The sequence below is a fragment of the Temnothorax curvispinosus genome, unplaced genomic scaffold (assembly GCF_003070985.1).
Source record: "Temnothorax curvispinosus isolate PA1 unplaced genomic scaffold, ASM307098v1 QBEX01013138.1, whole genome shotgun sequence".
Lineage (NCBI taxonomy): Eukaryota > Metazoa > Arthropoda > Insecta > Hymenoptera > Formicidae > Temnothorax > Temnothorax curvispinosus.
Genome location: NW_020222918.1, coordinates 1670004 through 1684784, shown reverse-complemented (window position 1 = coordinate 1684784; position 14781 = coordinate 1670004). Strand labels below are relative to the sequence as shown.

Here is a 14781-nt window from a genome sequence, read left to right as displayed (position 1 = left end):
ATGGCTAGTTAGTCAGCACGTTAGTGGGTGATAGGCGGTCAATAGTCATGGTTGACCAACGACAATAATGTTAAATATTCGATGAAACATTTGTTACTGAACATTCTACGATGCGATTATCATGTTGAAATTTAACGGATGTATACAGTATTATTTCATACCTCTTGAGAGTCATCACCGTGTCGAATAACGAATTGGCTAGGTGAAGCCCCATAAATGGCGCTGCTTGAAACTGGTGACCTCTTGACAGGATCTTTGATATCAATCTCTAGCAAAACAATGTCATCGGCATTGGCCACCGATGATACCGTCTTCTTGGCGACGCTGGTTTCCTCTCCAGCAGAGATTGTCAAGAGACCTGTTAATTTCAAATATTATAACATACAAAACTATAGTTTATTTAGAAATTTAGACTATTTTGATTTAAATTAAAGATTATTTTATCTAAAAATTAAAATTACTTTAACAGATGTTTTATCAACAAATATATATACATATGTTTGTGTGTGTGTGTGTGTGTGTGTTAGAAATTCTTCAGAACATGAACATTGTCCACTGCATAAAATGTCAAATACTATCTAAATATCCTTTTGGAGTTTGATAGTTGAATAATCGAACGTGGAAGTGACTTTTACCTGTATCGTTCTGCCTGACCGCGAACGCTTAGAACGGTGCTGGGAAAGCAACGTAGAGAAAGTTACAAGCGACGTGCGCTCAAGAAACTCTTCCCACGGATTTTGCTTTCAACATTTTCAGACGCCTCGTCGTGGCGGAAAGAGATAAGCATATGAATTCGCATATACGATTCGGACAAACTGGAACGCGTTAATTCTTAAGGACTTTTTACGCTATGACAATAAAATTAGAAAAGGTATCTTACGTATCGATAAAATTACCGAAAAGTTTGATCTCAATTTATATTTGCATTAGTACACAGCTTGAACGGAGCTTGATAATGAGAAATCGACAAATCTCATTTTCTTCCGAGAGGATAAGGTAAAATTAAAATTGTATTGCAAAACTTACGTTGCAAATATAAAAGATCAATATTCGCATACAAAAACATTTCATGTACTATGTAGGTACTACTTACAGCAGTTTTTTTTAATGAGTTAATAGTCAAAGTCATGTATAGCCTCTGTTAGAATGCCGGATTAATTCATCACAATGTCTTTGTTTCTGATGCTAAGATATATATTATTAGCTTTATTGTAAATTTTGTTGGAACGTTGTGTACTGGCCTCGATAACTCTAATAAATTCTCTACATTGATAATTCATATTTCAAATATATTTAATCTTAATGTAATCGTTTATGGTACCTGAAATGCTTAAATAGTTGAATTGTATACATATATATAAGTAGTTCTGAAAACGGTTTTTTAACTAGTTGTATTGAATTAAAAGTTTAGTTTTGACGATTATTCTTGGGTGATCCTAAAAGTGAGGTTGAGGAAAGTTATCCTTCTTACTTTTTTTTCTCTTTATGCCTAGACCATCACGTAAGCGAGGCGTAATGATCATGATCTCGCAAAACACGCGCCTTTATTACTAGTTTCCTCTTCGGCAATCTACCCGCCACTAAGAATCACAAGTTATTATCGCAAAACTTGGTTTGTACATCATACCGTGAAAATGTAATTGTAGTGCTTTGATGAGAAACGGTAAGGGTATAAAAGAGTGCTTTGAGGAAGCAATGTCTTGCTACCTTGTTACGATTTTTTAACAGCGATAAATTTATTTTTTAAAAATATGCTGTTAGAAAGAATATGGTGTTGGAAAGATCATCTTTCAAAGATGTGATGTAAGAAAGATTTTATATATATATATATATATATATATATATATATATAATAAATATATAAAATAAAACTTTTAATACTTAATTAAAAATAAAAAAATATTGTAACTTCTATTTAAAGCAAATTAGAATTAAATCGATATAAAATATAGCTAATAAAAAATATTTTATTTTATTTAAAAGAAATTTTCATACTTTAATTCATCGTCACACTGTAAGATTTCCAATATAAAGAATCTTCCTTGACTCCTTTTCTTTTTTCTCTTTCAAGTTAATCTTAAATTGATCTACGATTTTCATTATCCTTTGTTAAGTTGATCTTTTTCAAAAATCAATTGTCATAAAACCAATTATTTTATTAAATTACTTTCATTAAATTAAATAAAAATTTTCTAACAAATTGACCTTCTCAATATGTTTGAATGAGTTCTTTATTAAAATTTAGACAGGTTTTATTTGTGTGTTTACTGATGTAAGTGCATTTAAGTGTATAATATAACGTATAAAAAATGAAAAGTTTTAATAAATTATGTATTTGCTGAAAATTCTCGCATTGAGAAAAGAGACGTAAAATGTGTCTGTACGTCGAAGAATTTTTATCCTGAAAATTTCATATATTATAATTGAGAAAGACATTTTGAAATAAATTATTGCATTACTTTGCTTCCTGTAGAAACTATGTTTAAACGCGGTCGCGCAGGTCCTCATTTTGAAATAGCAGAGAGGAAAGCGCACAGGCAATCCGGTTAACTTTCCTTCTTTTGTTAGTCCGTGAGATATTCCGCGGATGTGCGTAATTTTTCCCTCGTTGAGTAATACTACATGCGCGTCCTTAGGAGGAAGCCACAGTTAAGTAACACATCCCCCATACCGCGAATGCACGCACACGATTAACAAATCTCACCTAATTAACGCGTCGCGGAGTTTGCACCTTTAATTTAATATCATCAATTTGGTATTATCAATTTACATTTATATACATTTACATATTTACATTTGTGTACTTTACGTTTATCGCGCTCTGAAGGTTGTTAATTTGTGTTATTTTTCACGATTATTAAATTAAATAGATATTGTGTGTCACAAATTTTTAGATGAAGATGAAAGCAATATACCTACAAAGTTATATTCTTTATTATTCATTTTTCAAGTAAACATTACTTTAACGGCGTGTAAATTGTAGTGATGTACAATGTCGAAAGTTGAATAATTATCATTATTTACAGGTATCTTAAATTAATTTCACATCGGTATTGCTTTTATATATATTTTAAACAAAATTGCATTAAATTTGCTTATACGAGACATTTTTTCGCTTTGCAAAAAGATATAGCTTAGATATTGTCCTAATTACGCGCGCGCGTGTGCGTGTGTGTGTGTGTGTGTGTGTGTGTGTGTGTGTGTGTGTGTGTGTGTGTGTGTGTGTGTGTGTGTGTGTGTATGTGAGAAAGAAAGAGAGAGACAGAGAGAGAGACAGAGAGAGAGAGAGAGAGAGAGAGAGAGAGAGAGAGAGTTGAAATGTTTCAATATATCCTGCAATAATATAATGCAATACGTGGAAATGTAGATAATGTGTATTCAATGTGCATTAACTATAGCATAAGCTTTGGTCTCATATACAAAGATATTAATTATTTGACCTTTTTCACCCCTCAAATTATTTTATTGGCATAAAGTCGAAAACATCTATTATTCTCACTGTGCACACGAGAAGAGTACAGTACGTGTGAGCGTATTGTATGATCTTCCCATGTTATTTTACTTTATTCCTTCGATTCTCTTCGCTCCTACTATCATTATTTACATTACATTATATGGTAATTACGAGCGATAATCATTAACAGTAGAAACATATCTATGTGCATACACATACTATTCCTTATTGCAAAATTTATTACGCATCTGAAAGCTTTCACAATGGGATATATATTTCAGTGTCAAATTATGCATTCTATCGTAACGTGTTCTAATCGAGATCTAATCTTGAAAAGAGATGGATGGAAATTATTTATTAATTTCAGCAACTTTGAGGGGGTATTCTGGTTTAAAAGGTCGTAAGAAAAGGTATTTTTTCGGAATTTTTTTATAACGAAAACAAAAAAGCGAATAATGCTAAACTTTGCATGTTCTTTTGAACTTATTTTAAAAAATATTTATATTTTCTAATTAACAAAACTAGGAGCTTGCAAGAAAAAATGTATATGGACGGTGTAAATGATTCTGTTCTAGGTATGTAAAACGCATAAACCAAAAAATTTCTTATTCAGGAGAAATGTGGCTGTCGTCTAGAACTAAACCAATATTTCTATTCTGGACAAAATGGCGGCCGTTTTATTAAAAATATCAGTTTTTTATAAATTTTGTTAGTATTTTATTAAAAGGGAAAATCTAATAAACGCATAATGTTTCTATCTACGTATAATTCTAATCTAGTTTAGACGATAGCCACACTTCCTCTGAATAAGAAAGTTTTCGGTTTTTGCGTTTCAGATGCCTTATAGAACTAGAACAGCTGGAATCATAAAATAAAAATATATTTAAAATATTTGAAAAATATTTTTATAAAGTAAGACTAAAAGAACATGCAAAGTTGAACGTTATTCGCGATTTTTGTTTTTTTACAAAAAATTCTTGAAAAATACCTTTTTTATGACTTTTCAAACCAGAATATTCCCTTAAATGTAATGATAGGCGCTATACGATATTTCGTCCTAAATAAATATCTATAACAAAATAACATAAAAATGTTAATGTCAACGCACCGTTTTGGATTGTAACGTACATGGGCTTTAATTTTTTTTTGTCGGAGAAAATTTATAATGATCAATTTTTCTTCTTTCCCGCCGAACGTATAAATTATAATTACCACCGAGCAAAGATTCGATCAGTATAACACGAATAAGCGGTCTTTCAAAACCGCGGCATTAGGTTTAATAGGTTCGAGCGTTAGATTAGAGGTGAAATTAGTGATGCAATAAGGACAATGCGAAACCACGCCATCGACCTTTCACTTTCGGATAATCTGTCCCGAGTTTAATATCTGATCGAGATCGAGATTCCTCAAGGCCATATAACATTTCTACTCTATTCTGACAAAAAAAAGTATCCATATTTGGATATTGATATTTTAAAATACATTTGCTTTAAAAATGAATCTTGTTTAAAAAGAAATAAACGAGAAAGCTCATTGAAAACTATTGTTAGTTTAGATATTACAATGCACATCATTCTGTATATCATGTGATGATGTTTTGTTTGTCATGTATCAGCAAATGTTTCGTTTCCTTAATTCTTTGATTCTTTCTCCTAGCTCCAGTCCTTTTCTCTTTTAAATCTAAAATACAATAATTAAGTACGATAAACGATAAAGTCGAGCCTTAAAATCAAATATAAATTAATATTATTAAATTAAATTAATATAGGTTGTATTAATATAATATTAAATACTAAACTTACGATACTTGAATAAATAAACGCGTGGATTGTGAAGTTTGTTTAAGAGTTTATTTAAGAGTATTTAACTAACGATAAGTGTTCTATATGAGGATCGGTAAACGTAAGTAAGAATGGAAAAGTAAGGCCCTAGAAGACAGAAAAAGATGTAAAAGAGCTTTGACTGCGATATTCCATACTGGCAGTGGATAATGGTAGCTATATACACTAGCGTATATTCTGTGACATATTATTACTAGCAGTTTTCCCTTTTCGTTCTACATATAGCTCTTCAAGCTGTGCGCAAGACTTCCGTCTCAATCGCGGGCCATTGTATTACCCATCCTGGGTCGTTCGCGTATAATATGTTATGCATGAGGAATATATATGTACAAATATACAAAAGTTCTCAAACCACATTACAGATATCCAGAGATTTCTCTCTCTCTCTCTCTCTCTCTCTCTCTCTCTCTCTCTTTATATATATAGAGATAGAAATCTATATATATATATATATATATATATATATATACACACACACATTATATGCGTGGGTCATTCTTATACGCGACGAAACATCGCGCGAAAGCAAGACGATACGCAAGACAAAAATTCTAAGTACATTCGGCAAAATACCATTGTATGTACCATTATACGTGTATATACGTAGCGATCTTCCGTCTCGACTACTTTCGGTTTTCAAGTTGGTTGCAGTTGCAGCTGCAACTCGGTATTACGGAAGGTATATTGGTTAGAAAGGCGATACCGTTCGTTCACGCGGTTTATGTTCGACGTCGATTTCTCAATCGATGGCGATACGAGCGCGTGAGATTTTTTTGTCTCTCTTGACTGTCGTGACCACCATGATTGATTTGTATCACAAATTATTTATATACATATAAAGTAAGTAAATAATAAATCTAAAAGAATAAAAATAATTGTCATGGTCGAGTATTTGATGGTTAACGATAACGCCTGTAAATAAATGCCACTGCTCACCGCGAGTGGTTCCATGTGAAGCGACACGTGTATAATTGGTATATAAAAACTATGCCTACAGTTATAACTACATTAACTACATGTAGGAAATTTTCTGGGTGATAAATTGTAAAAAATGCAATTAATACAATTGACGATACGTGACTTCTTCTCTATATATCATTGATTATAAATTACAGTTGTTCATTATTAAATACCTTTGATATGCAACTTGAAATAAACTTCTTACTTCGTACATCTCCATTGTAAACAAGTTTTTTTTTTTAATTTTTTAAAAATTACTGTTATCTATATTATATACTGTGTCGTTGTTTCGCCCCAAATCTATTAAAAAAAAAATATTTTGTAGCAAGTAAATATTTGATATATGTGCATACAATTAATGCAATTAATCTAATGCAGAATCAGGAAAATACAATGATAAAGTATTCATCGTGAAACACGTAGTGTGAGAGTAAAAATCTATCTCGTCGTATCATAGCGACGACGTGGAAGATCTCGATAACATGCAATAATAGCCTAGGAAGGAAACGCGTTTCTTAACTTGACGCTTTTTTTATACATTGGGGGAAGCGGGAGATCATGAAACGCAGATTCGAGTTCTCATTGCGGCATTGTATCAGCGTGTCGAGGAGGAAATTAGGTAAAGAGACCCTCCGGCTTCTCGTGCGATTATCATTACGTGATTACGTGGGTTCCTTTCGAAGATGAGAAAATCCGATAGCTTCGCATTATGAGAAGGATGTTTTGCAGCGGTGTCATGGACTATGTATGAAGAAACTCGTAAACTTGGTAAAAATAAAATTGCATGGCGAACGTGTCGAGTGGAAATCGTAAGATTGCAGGACATAGTCGTTCTCTGAGTAAACGTGTGTCAGAGAGAAGTAACTTTCTATCGGTCTAATACTTGAACATTGCCATCTGTATTGCTACTACTAGTTGAACTACAGTATTAACGAGTAAAACTGCATTAAATCATGTTACATTCATTAAACGTGAACATTTCAGTTTATCAATCAGAAATATATTGACAATAGAGAAAAATAGATTGAGAAGAACAATGCTGTATCAATGCAAACACATTTATAAACACGTTTATAAATATAAGATCTTGTAAAACATCTTATAAAACATGAATGCGTCGCTCTATCGTTCTTCTAAACTTCTAAAGCGTAAATTTTGGGATTTTAAAATATGAGATAATCTTCGAATATTTTTCAAGTGAATACTTAATTACGAGACGCATGTGTACAATAGAATGGATTCTTTACGCGAGTATAATAGTTGATACAATATCTCGGAAGTTAGTATAATACAATCGGCCGGTAACCTGGAAAGTTAATGCATTCATTGCAATTCATTGGAGATTTACGACAGTTTATGCGTAATTATCTCTCATTATAGTTAATTGGATCTGCTCTCATCTAGGCACTTTGCAATCGAATTGACTTTCCCATCTTCGAATAGATAGTGACGACATTTCACTTTTGCAAGAATCTTTTATTCTTATATCATTTTGTTAATCTCGAATTTCCTGCATATAAAGATTACATCTTCAAATGAAATGTTAAGTATTAATTTTATTGATAAAAGAGAGCCCACAACGGACACATTACTAACATTTCTTTCATTCAGTATAACGTTTGCATATAAAATTTTTCGTGATCGTAAACGATAGGTTTCGAGAATTGCACCGAGAATCTTATTACATTTGGTTTTGTATCTTTATCAATTCTTTCAAAGAATTGGAGCTATTGTACTGTTTAAAGCCATTACTAAGGTATTTATTGCTATTAAATAAAAAGTATTGCTATCGATGTAGTAAAACTGGAGAACTCATCAGCGCGTGTGCAAACGAATGTCGCGTATTGAATATTGCCATGTAATGCGTATAACGCCATTTAATGTATCGCATTGTAGAACGCGATTTATATAAGATAGAGACGACTGGCAGTATTAAATAATGTAGTACCTACATCCCTCTCCAAGACTACATCCCTCCAGCTATAATATGTGCATCGCTATATATTGATATTTCCAAAGCAATCATTTTAAGTAATTATTTATTATAGTATTTTCGTTTATAGATTTGTGTTTAAAACGCGAATCATTAATCAATCAATCAATCGAGAAACAGCTGTACACGGAGCATGGGAATTACACTAATCCGATAATCTGACAAAGATAATCGGGCAAGTTTTGTGGTAATCTTAAAATCTTTAATAAAATACGCGCGTAGCTCAAAACGATGAATTCAAGAATATTATGCCACTGATAAAGCAGCTCTCTTTTTTTAGCTTTGACAATGAGATTTATAATATTTGAAAATTAAACGCGCATCTAGCGCTCTCAAAATAAAAAGCAAAAATCTACTTAAACATTTTCAACATTTGAAAAATATTTTATCGTGATTCGCGCTATTATTTTCGTCAAAGAACAAAAACGCAAAGTGATCTTTCTGTATATACTTTAACATAGAGATATATTATTCGCGGATATATCTACATATGGAGGGATAAAAACCACAGTGGTGTAAGTCGAATGTTTAAAAATATTTTCTCGTGTGCATAGATGCAATCTGTACAGTATATAAATTGCATCTATGCACACGAGAAAATATTTTTAAAAATTTGACTTACACCACTGTGGTTTTTACCCCTCCATATATGGTATATATACAGAGTGGACATAGACTAAAACAAATCCAAAATGCGCTTTCTTCAGCTTTTCGCAAGTGGTTCCATCTCCTAGATTCCTGAGAACAGCAGAATCCATTTTTCCCGCACAAAATTCACAGCCGCGCCGCGTTTCGCGGTAAAAGAAACACACACGCGTGGGTTTTATCGCGTCGCACGTATCATACACAGCCGCAGCGTATCGTTCCACAGGGAAGTACGTAACAAGACATCGACAAGAGGAAACGATGTGGATCGGGTCGTAAGCACTTTTGCCGAAGCACCCTGTGAAAATTTCGTCCTTTTTCCCGCGAAAATGTGACGATGGTGTGATCGCACTCACCTGCGAGGATAAGCAGCCACATGGTGAGAGCAAATGAGTGACGGAACGCCGAGCGAATGTTTGGTGGAAGTGGAGTTGTAGTGGCTTTATAGTCCGAGGGGAAAGGCCGCGCCCGCGGTCCGGACCAGGTGGGGTTCTCATATCCGCCACTTTTCCGCAGCGTATCGCGCACTCGAGCGCACATTCGGCACATACTCGGCGTATAGGCGCAAGTCCTGCCGTTGCGTCGCGTCGCGTCAGACTCCTTCTTTAATTTTTTCCTTACTTTCTCCATTATTTCCATATCATGCGTTTGGCCTAAACCTAAACTGGAATTTTATTATTTACGTATTAACGAAACAAAGGGTGGCGCGACAACCAATGATCACCGACCAGCGCGGCGATCATCCCTAAACTATCCGTCGACTGGTCATCGTTACGATCGTTACTCGTTACTCGTTACTCGTTGTTAGCCCGGTGGACGAGTTATAGTAAAGAGTTACAGTAAGACGAGATACACGTACCGTAGATACAATTCTGTTTGATTTGATTTCCAAACTGGATCGGTTACTATAATCTGGTACTGGCGCTATATTGCAATCGCACGCGCCATGCGCCATGCAACAGCCGAGTCAGGCTTCCTTCCAGGACTTTTCTCGTAGCGTGTCGTAGATTGTATAAATTTACATTGTATACTCTAGTTGTATAAGTAAACTCGCGCGATGCACGTGTGCATGCGAGCTGGTGTGACTAAGTGCACACGAAAGATACGAAAGATACGAGTGCGGCCGCTTTGCTCGCTATAAAGCGAGCTGCCACCGCGCCGTGGGAAAGGCAATCGGTCGGTCGGTCGTTCGCAAGAAAAACAGCCGGGATATAGATTAGATGAATGCGTGCTCCCGAAACCGCTTTCAATTCGTCTTCGCGCGCAAATGACACATACCTATGTATAACTTATTGTTAGACAGTAAATGAAAACAAAAATAAAAACGAAAACTTGGCACATGCTTTTACGTTTTACGTTTTCCATTGTGCGATGTTATTTCAGATAAGTTCCAGGATGGAGAGTATTATATTAAGAATGTTGACGAAACACTTTTATTCTTTCTCTTTCAGCAAATGATATCCAAAGCTGTATCTTGACGACGGTATCTCTTTTGTTGGCGCTTATAAGAGAGCTGTATATCCTAGAGTTGAGATACGCGATAAAGATTATTAAATCATTTTTATCGCATTTCGCCTTTTTGCCCTTATTTTTGTAAAAAATTTGTGGTTGCAATTTATTTGTCAAGTTTGATGTACATGTGGCATTTGGGTTGCGTCGACATTAGATCTAGATACATCGGTGTTTGGTTTTTTCACGAAACTGCGGCATACGCAGGCCTTTGCTGGCGTGTGCCGCGATACTTTCGCATCGCGATCTCACGCCGTTTATTCGCCGTAAGCGAGCGTGTGACTCGTTAATAATAACGAATTCAGACGGTCAGATGATAACTAAAATAGTAGAAAAATGCGATCTCTCTCTCTCTCTCTCTCTCTCTGTGTGTGTTCGGGTACTTTACAATGTCTTTTCAAAAATTTGTTTTTAGCAAAAACGTCATGTTCAGCAACGTCTGAATAGCTCAAATATCTGTTTGACATACACGAAATTAATCAATATTTAATTATTTTAGTATATTTGGTAAATTATAGTATCTGATTTCTTATCGTGTGATCCGCATGAGGCATCCTCTTGTCAGAATTACGTCAGATAGAAGTGCAACTTTTGGTGATTTTTTGGCATCGCTTTCAAGGTGCATATACTTGCATAGGATATGGAGCGTTGAGGTGTAACCGCGGATTGAGAAGTAACAGGAAGTACAGCTACAGATCATCTGAGATCTGGGATCTGGGATCTCTTTGGGATTGAAATTGATTGGATTCGAGTGAAAGTGGTATCTTAATTGATGTGTGAATCTGAGGAAATCCGTAAACATACTGATCGTTATTGTCTATTGCATGGTTATGATATTCTTGTCTCGTAATTCAATCAAGCCGATGCCGATTCGAATTTTTATATCGAGAAAATAAGAGCTATAGCAAGATAGTACATTCTCAAGATGAATAATACCTATACATTGCATGTCTTCCAGTACAGCGGATTGTATGATGTAATTTTCTTGCAACCCCTGCCTCGATAAATTATATTATTCACTTTTTACTTTGGTTCATTATGCTTGATATACTCGTTAATTTCAGTAATTTTTGCACTTATAATCGGAATATCTCAATTAACATCGCGGAATGTTTCGTAGCTCAGTATGAGTACAATAGATTAGTATGTTAGGGATCATGAGTTCGATCCCGATCACGCCACATATTCCTCTTTTAAGAGGAGGTAAAAAGAATTTTTAAGAGTTCTAAGAACTCGAAATTACAAGAAGAATCCCCCGATTAAGGGGTGGATATTGTTTAAATAGAGTGCGTCTCTATTTGCATCTCTACATTATCATGTAATATGGGTTTTTTGAAAGTTTTTTCCCATACTTTTTACTCTGGAGCTAAATCGTTTTTCGCTTATGTTGTGCAATAAGTATAATTTAAATCAAATGTTATGCAGGTTATGGGCTGAGATCCTGGGTACTGCAGTTTACTAGTTGATAGGATCCTTTTTATTAAAAAAAGAAAAAAACCATCGTGCGCAAGTTTAAAATCAGGTAAATCGTATTGTTAGATTGGAGAATTATATTTCGACGTCATTGCACAAACATGCACGGCTTGTGCTTATATCCACGTCATCTATTCAAGCGTGACCCTTGGCGACGATCGTTTCGTGCGTATCAGATGGCTGCGTTTTGTGCAATACCGCATGCATATACCGTATGGTATATCCGGAAATCAAACGATAAAATCTGTCGTACTATTGTTTGCGTAACATATAAATCTTTGCATCTGACATACGACATACGACAGTTTGGGCGTATGCGCGTGCGTGTGTGTGAATGTGAACGATCGGTGATCTATTTCGATCGTTTTGCCAAAAATTTGACCACACCAATTCGTGAACAGCACAATTGATGGAGGCTGATGGTGCTCACATTTATTTCTACATAAATTACCCGAACACACTTTATGTGCCACTTTCTAATTGCATTCTGGAAGCCGTCTCGTCCCGTAGCTACATAGTGGTAAAAAAAATGTAGGAAAGGATTAGTAATCTTCACACTAATGTACTACCTCATAATTGTATCTACTTAATCATTAGCTATGATTTGCGATGTGAGTGACAGAAATGAGAGTTGATCGCACGCGAGCAACGCGACGTGCTTTACATTTGTCGTGTACTGTCCATGTATATGTGACTCGACTTCATTATTAGCTTACGTGTCACTATATGAATTTATTGCAGCTTGTCATGAAACGAGGTGTACAACTATCTATATGGAATGTCCAAGAACTCACTTTTGCACATTTTTAAGTAATTTATATAGCTATATAAAGCTATACATATCGCACCCCCCTAAGATAAGTTGCTTATGTCTTATAATAGTGTCATAAGTCTATATGCGAAATCCGCTACACGGGGCAGAAGTATCGTTATTCTTTTCACCATGGTTATGTTGCGGTTTCCTGGATGTATGTACATATGATATAATATATGTCATATATATATATTGACGAATGAATCACAGCAGACCTCTTTAAGAAACAGTATAAGTTTCATTATAACAAAATATTATAATTATATCATAATCGTAATTGCGTTAGTTATCTCTGTACAATTCAAAAAATTGAATATTTTTCTCGAAATGTGATATATCTGTATATATATTTTATTATACTTGTATACTTGTTATAAATTTCTTAATTGTTTATTATTTTATCAGTTTTGAGTTTGTTTGATTTTTTTTATGAGTTTGTTGCATCTCTTATCTTATCGTCGTGTTATTAATAACGTTTGTAATAACTATAATATAACTGCATTTATAACATTTCCCATATGACATATGTTAGTAAGACTTCATAACGATTAATTGTAAGCTAATAAAAAAGTAGTTTGTTGTTAACATTGTTAAATTGGCATTATTGCTAGAACTCTGTCGCGTTGTAGTTCCGTTTGTCAATATGATACTCGAGGTGTCGGGTAAAATTGTATATAACGTTACACAAATCCGTGCGATAACTGTGTATTGCGTGTGTTTAACCGATCTATATCTATCTATCGTTTTACCTATTTCGTTATTAGCCTCGAACGGCCTAGAGAAAGAGCGGCTCTTATCCGCTTTGCGACTTATCCGGCCCGACGCAAAAGACATTCACAACCTTTCGATAACGAAAGTGAGCCAAGTAACGTCCTTGACTTTACTTCCTAGTCGACGCCTACATAACATCCTATTTCTGATTTTCGCAAGAGTTTGCAATCAAGTTTCTCTTCCTTAACAGTTTTAAACTAATATATACTCCCTCAATTAAACTTGTGACATCCGCTATCTCACACACACATGCGCGCGCGGGCGCGCGAAATTACACTTTACATAATCATTCGATATTAATAAAATTATTATGCAAGGTACGCAACAAGATTAAAAATTTTTTATTAATAAGTTTTAAATGTTAAAATTGTTTCCTTCGCGATTACTTTTTTGATTGACGTGTCTTTTGATATCTAGTCATTTTATTTAGCATGAGGAGACAGAGAAATATTCATGCACTGGACTTACCAACAATACTCTTGCTGAAAGCAATGATCGCTTTAGATTGGTATCTACGACTTTCATCTTTCTCTCTAAGTAATTAATGGCAATCGAATGTTTACGTGTGTGCATACTGTGCATCGAGACATGACCATTACTAACCAGAAGACGTTACAAATGTATGCGGAAGCTAGAAAGTCCCTGCCGAGATTTCACGAGATGCAGTACGATAATTAAATCATTAAATGCATATCGACAATATATCTAATTATAAGTGAATGCAACAAAAGATTGCATTGCGGTGTTCAATTCAGATTACCAGATATACCAGATGTTTTATAATTTTTCTGGTAAAATTATATTATATTAATCATTTCGCACTCCGCACCGTAAATACGTATTAGCTTCAGCGTTTCAGTTTTATTTGCACTTTTCTATAGTTTTTATTTGCTAGATCTTATCGCGTCATATTGACTCTTTTCATTGGATTATTATATTTTATATAGCGTACACAAACACATGTCAAAATTAGAGATACATACAATCAGAAGGAGGTGTGATTTTGTGTGAAAAGGAGAAAAGACATTAATCCCACGTGTCAATTTCTCTCGCTCACTCACGACGTACTTCCCTTAGGATACCCCATATGTACTCTCTCCATGCCTTTCACTCAATACTTTTAATACTCGCCTTTATTTGTCGATGAATGTAATTGACTGAATGCTATCTCCATTGATAGGGATGTAAATTTATGAGCTAAACGATGGAAAATTGAGGATTAAATTTAGGAAATTTATCGTTCTATGTGGAGAAATAATGACTTGCATTCTGTTGATTGGAAATAAAAAATTAATACTTGTATATTAACTGTTTTTCTTTT

General features: G+C 34.4%; 2 protein-coding genes across 3 annotated transcripts in view; one reads left to right on the top strand and one right to left on the bottom strand.

Moving 5' to 3' along the window:
- LOC112463381 overlaps positions 1 to 9523 on the bottom strand; it is a 21536-nt gene extending 12013 nt beyond the window's left edge. Inside the window, exons 1-2 of the mRNA XM_025029790.1 lie at positions 9250 to 9523; positions 162 to 358 (exon numbers count right to left, since the gene is read on the bottom strand). Coding sequence (XP_024885558.1) covers positions 162 to 358; positions 9250 to 9523 — 471 coding nt within the window. The remainder of the gene's footprint in view (positions 1 to 161; positions 359 to 9249) is intronic.
- Positions 1 to 14781, top strand: part of LOC112463255 (late embryogenesis abundant protein, group 3-like) — a 65519-nt gene that overhangs the window by 19389 nt on the left and 31349 nt on the right. The window lies entirely within an intron of this gene.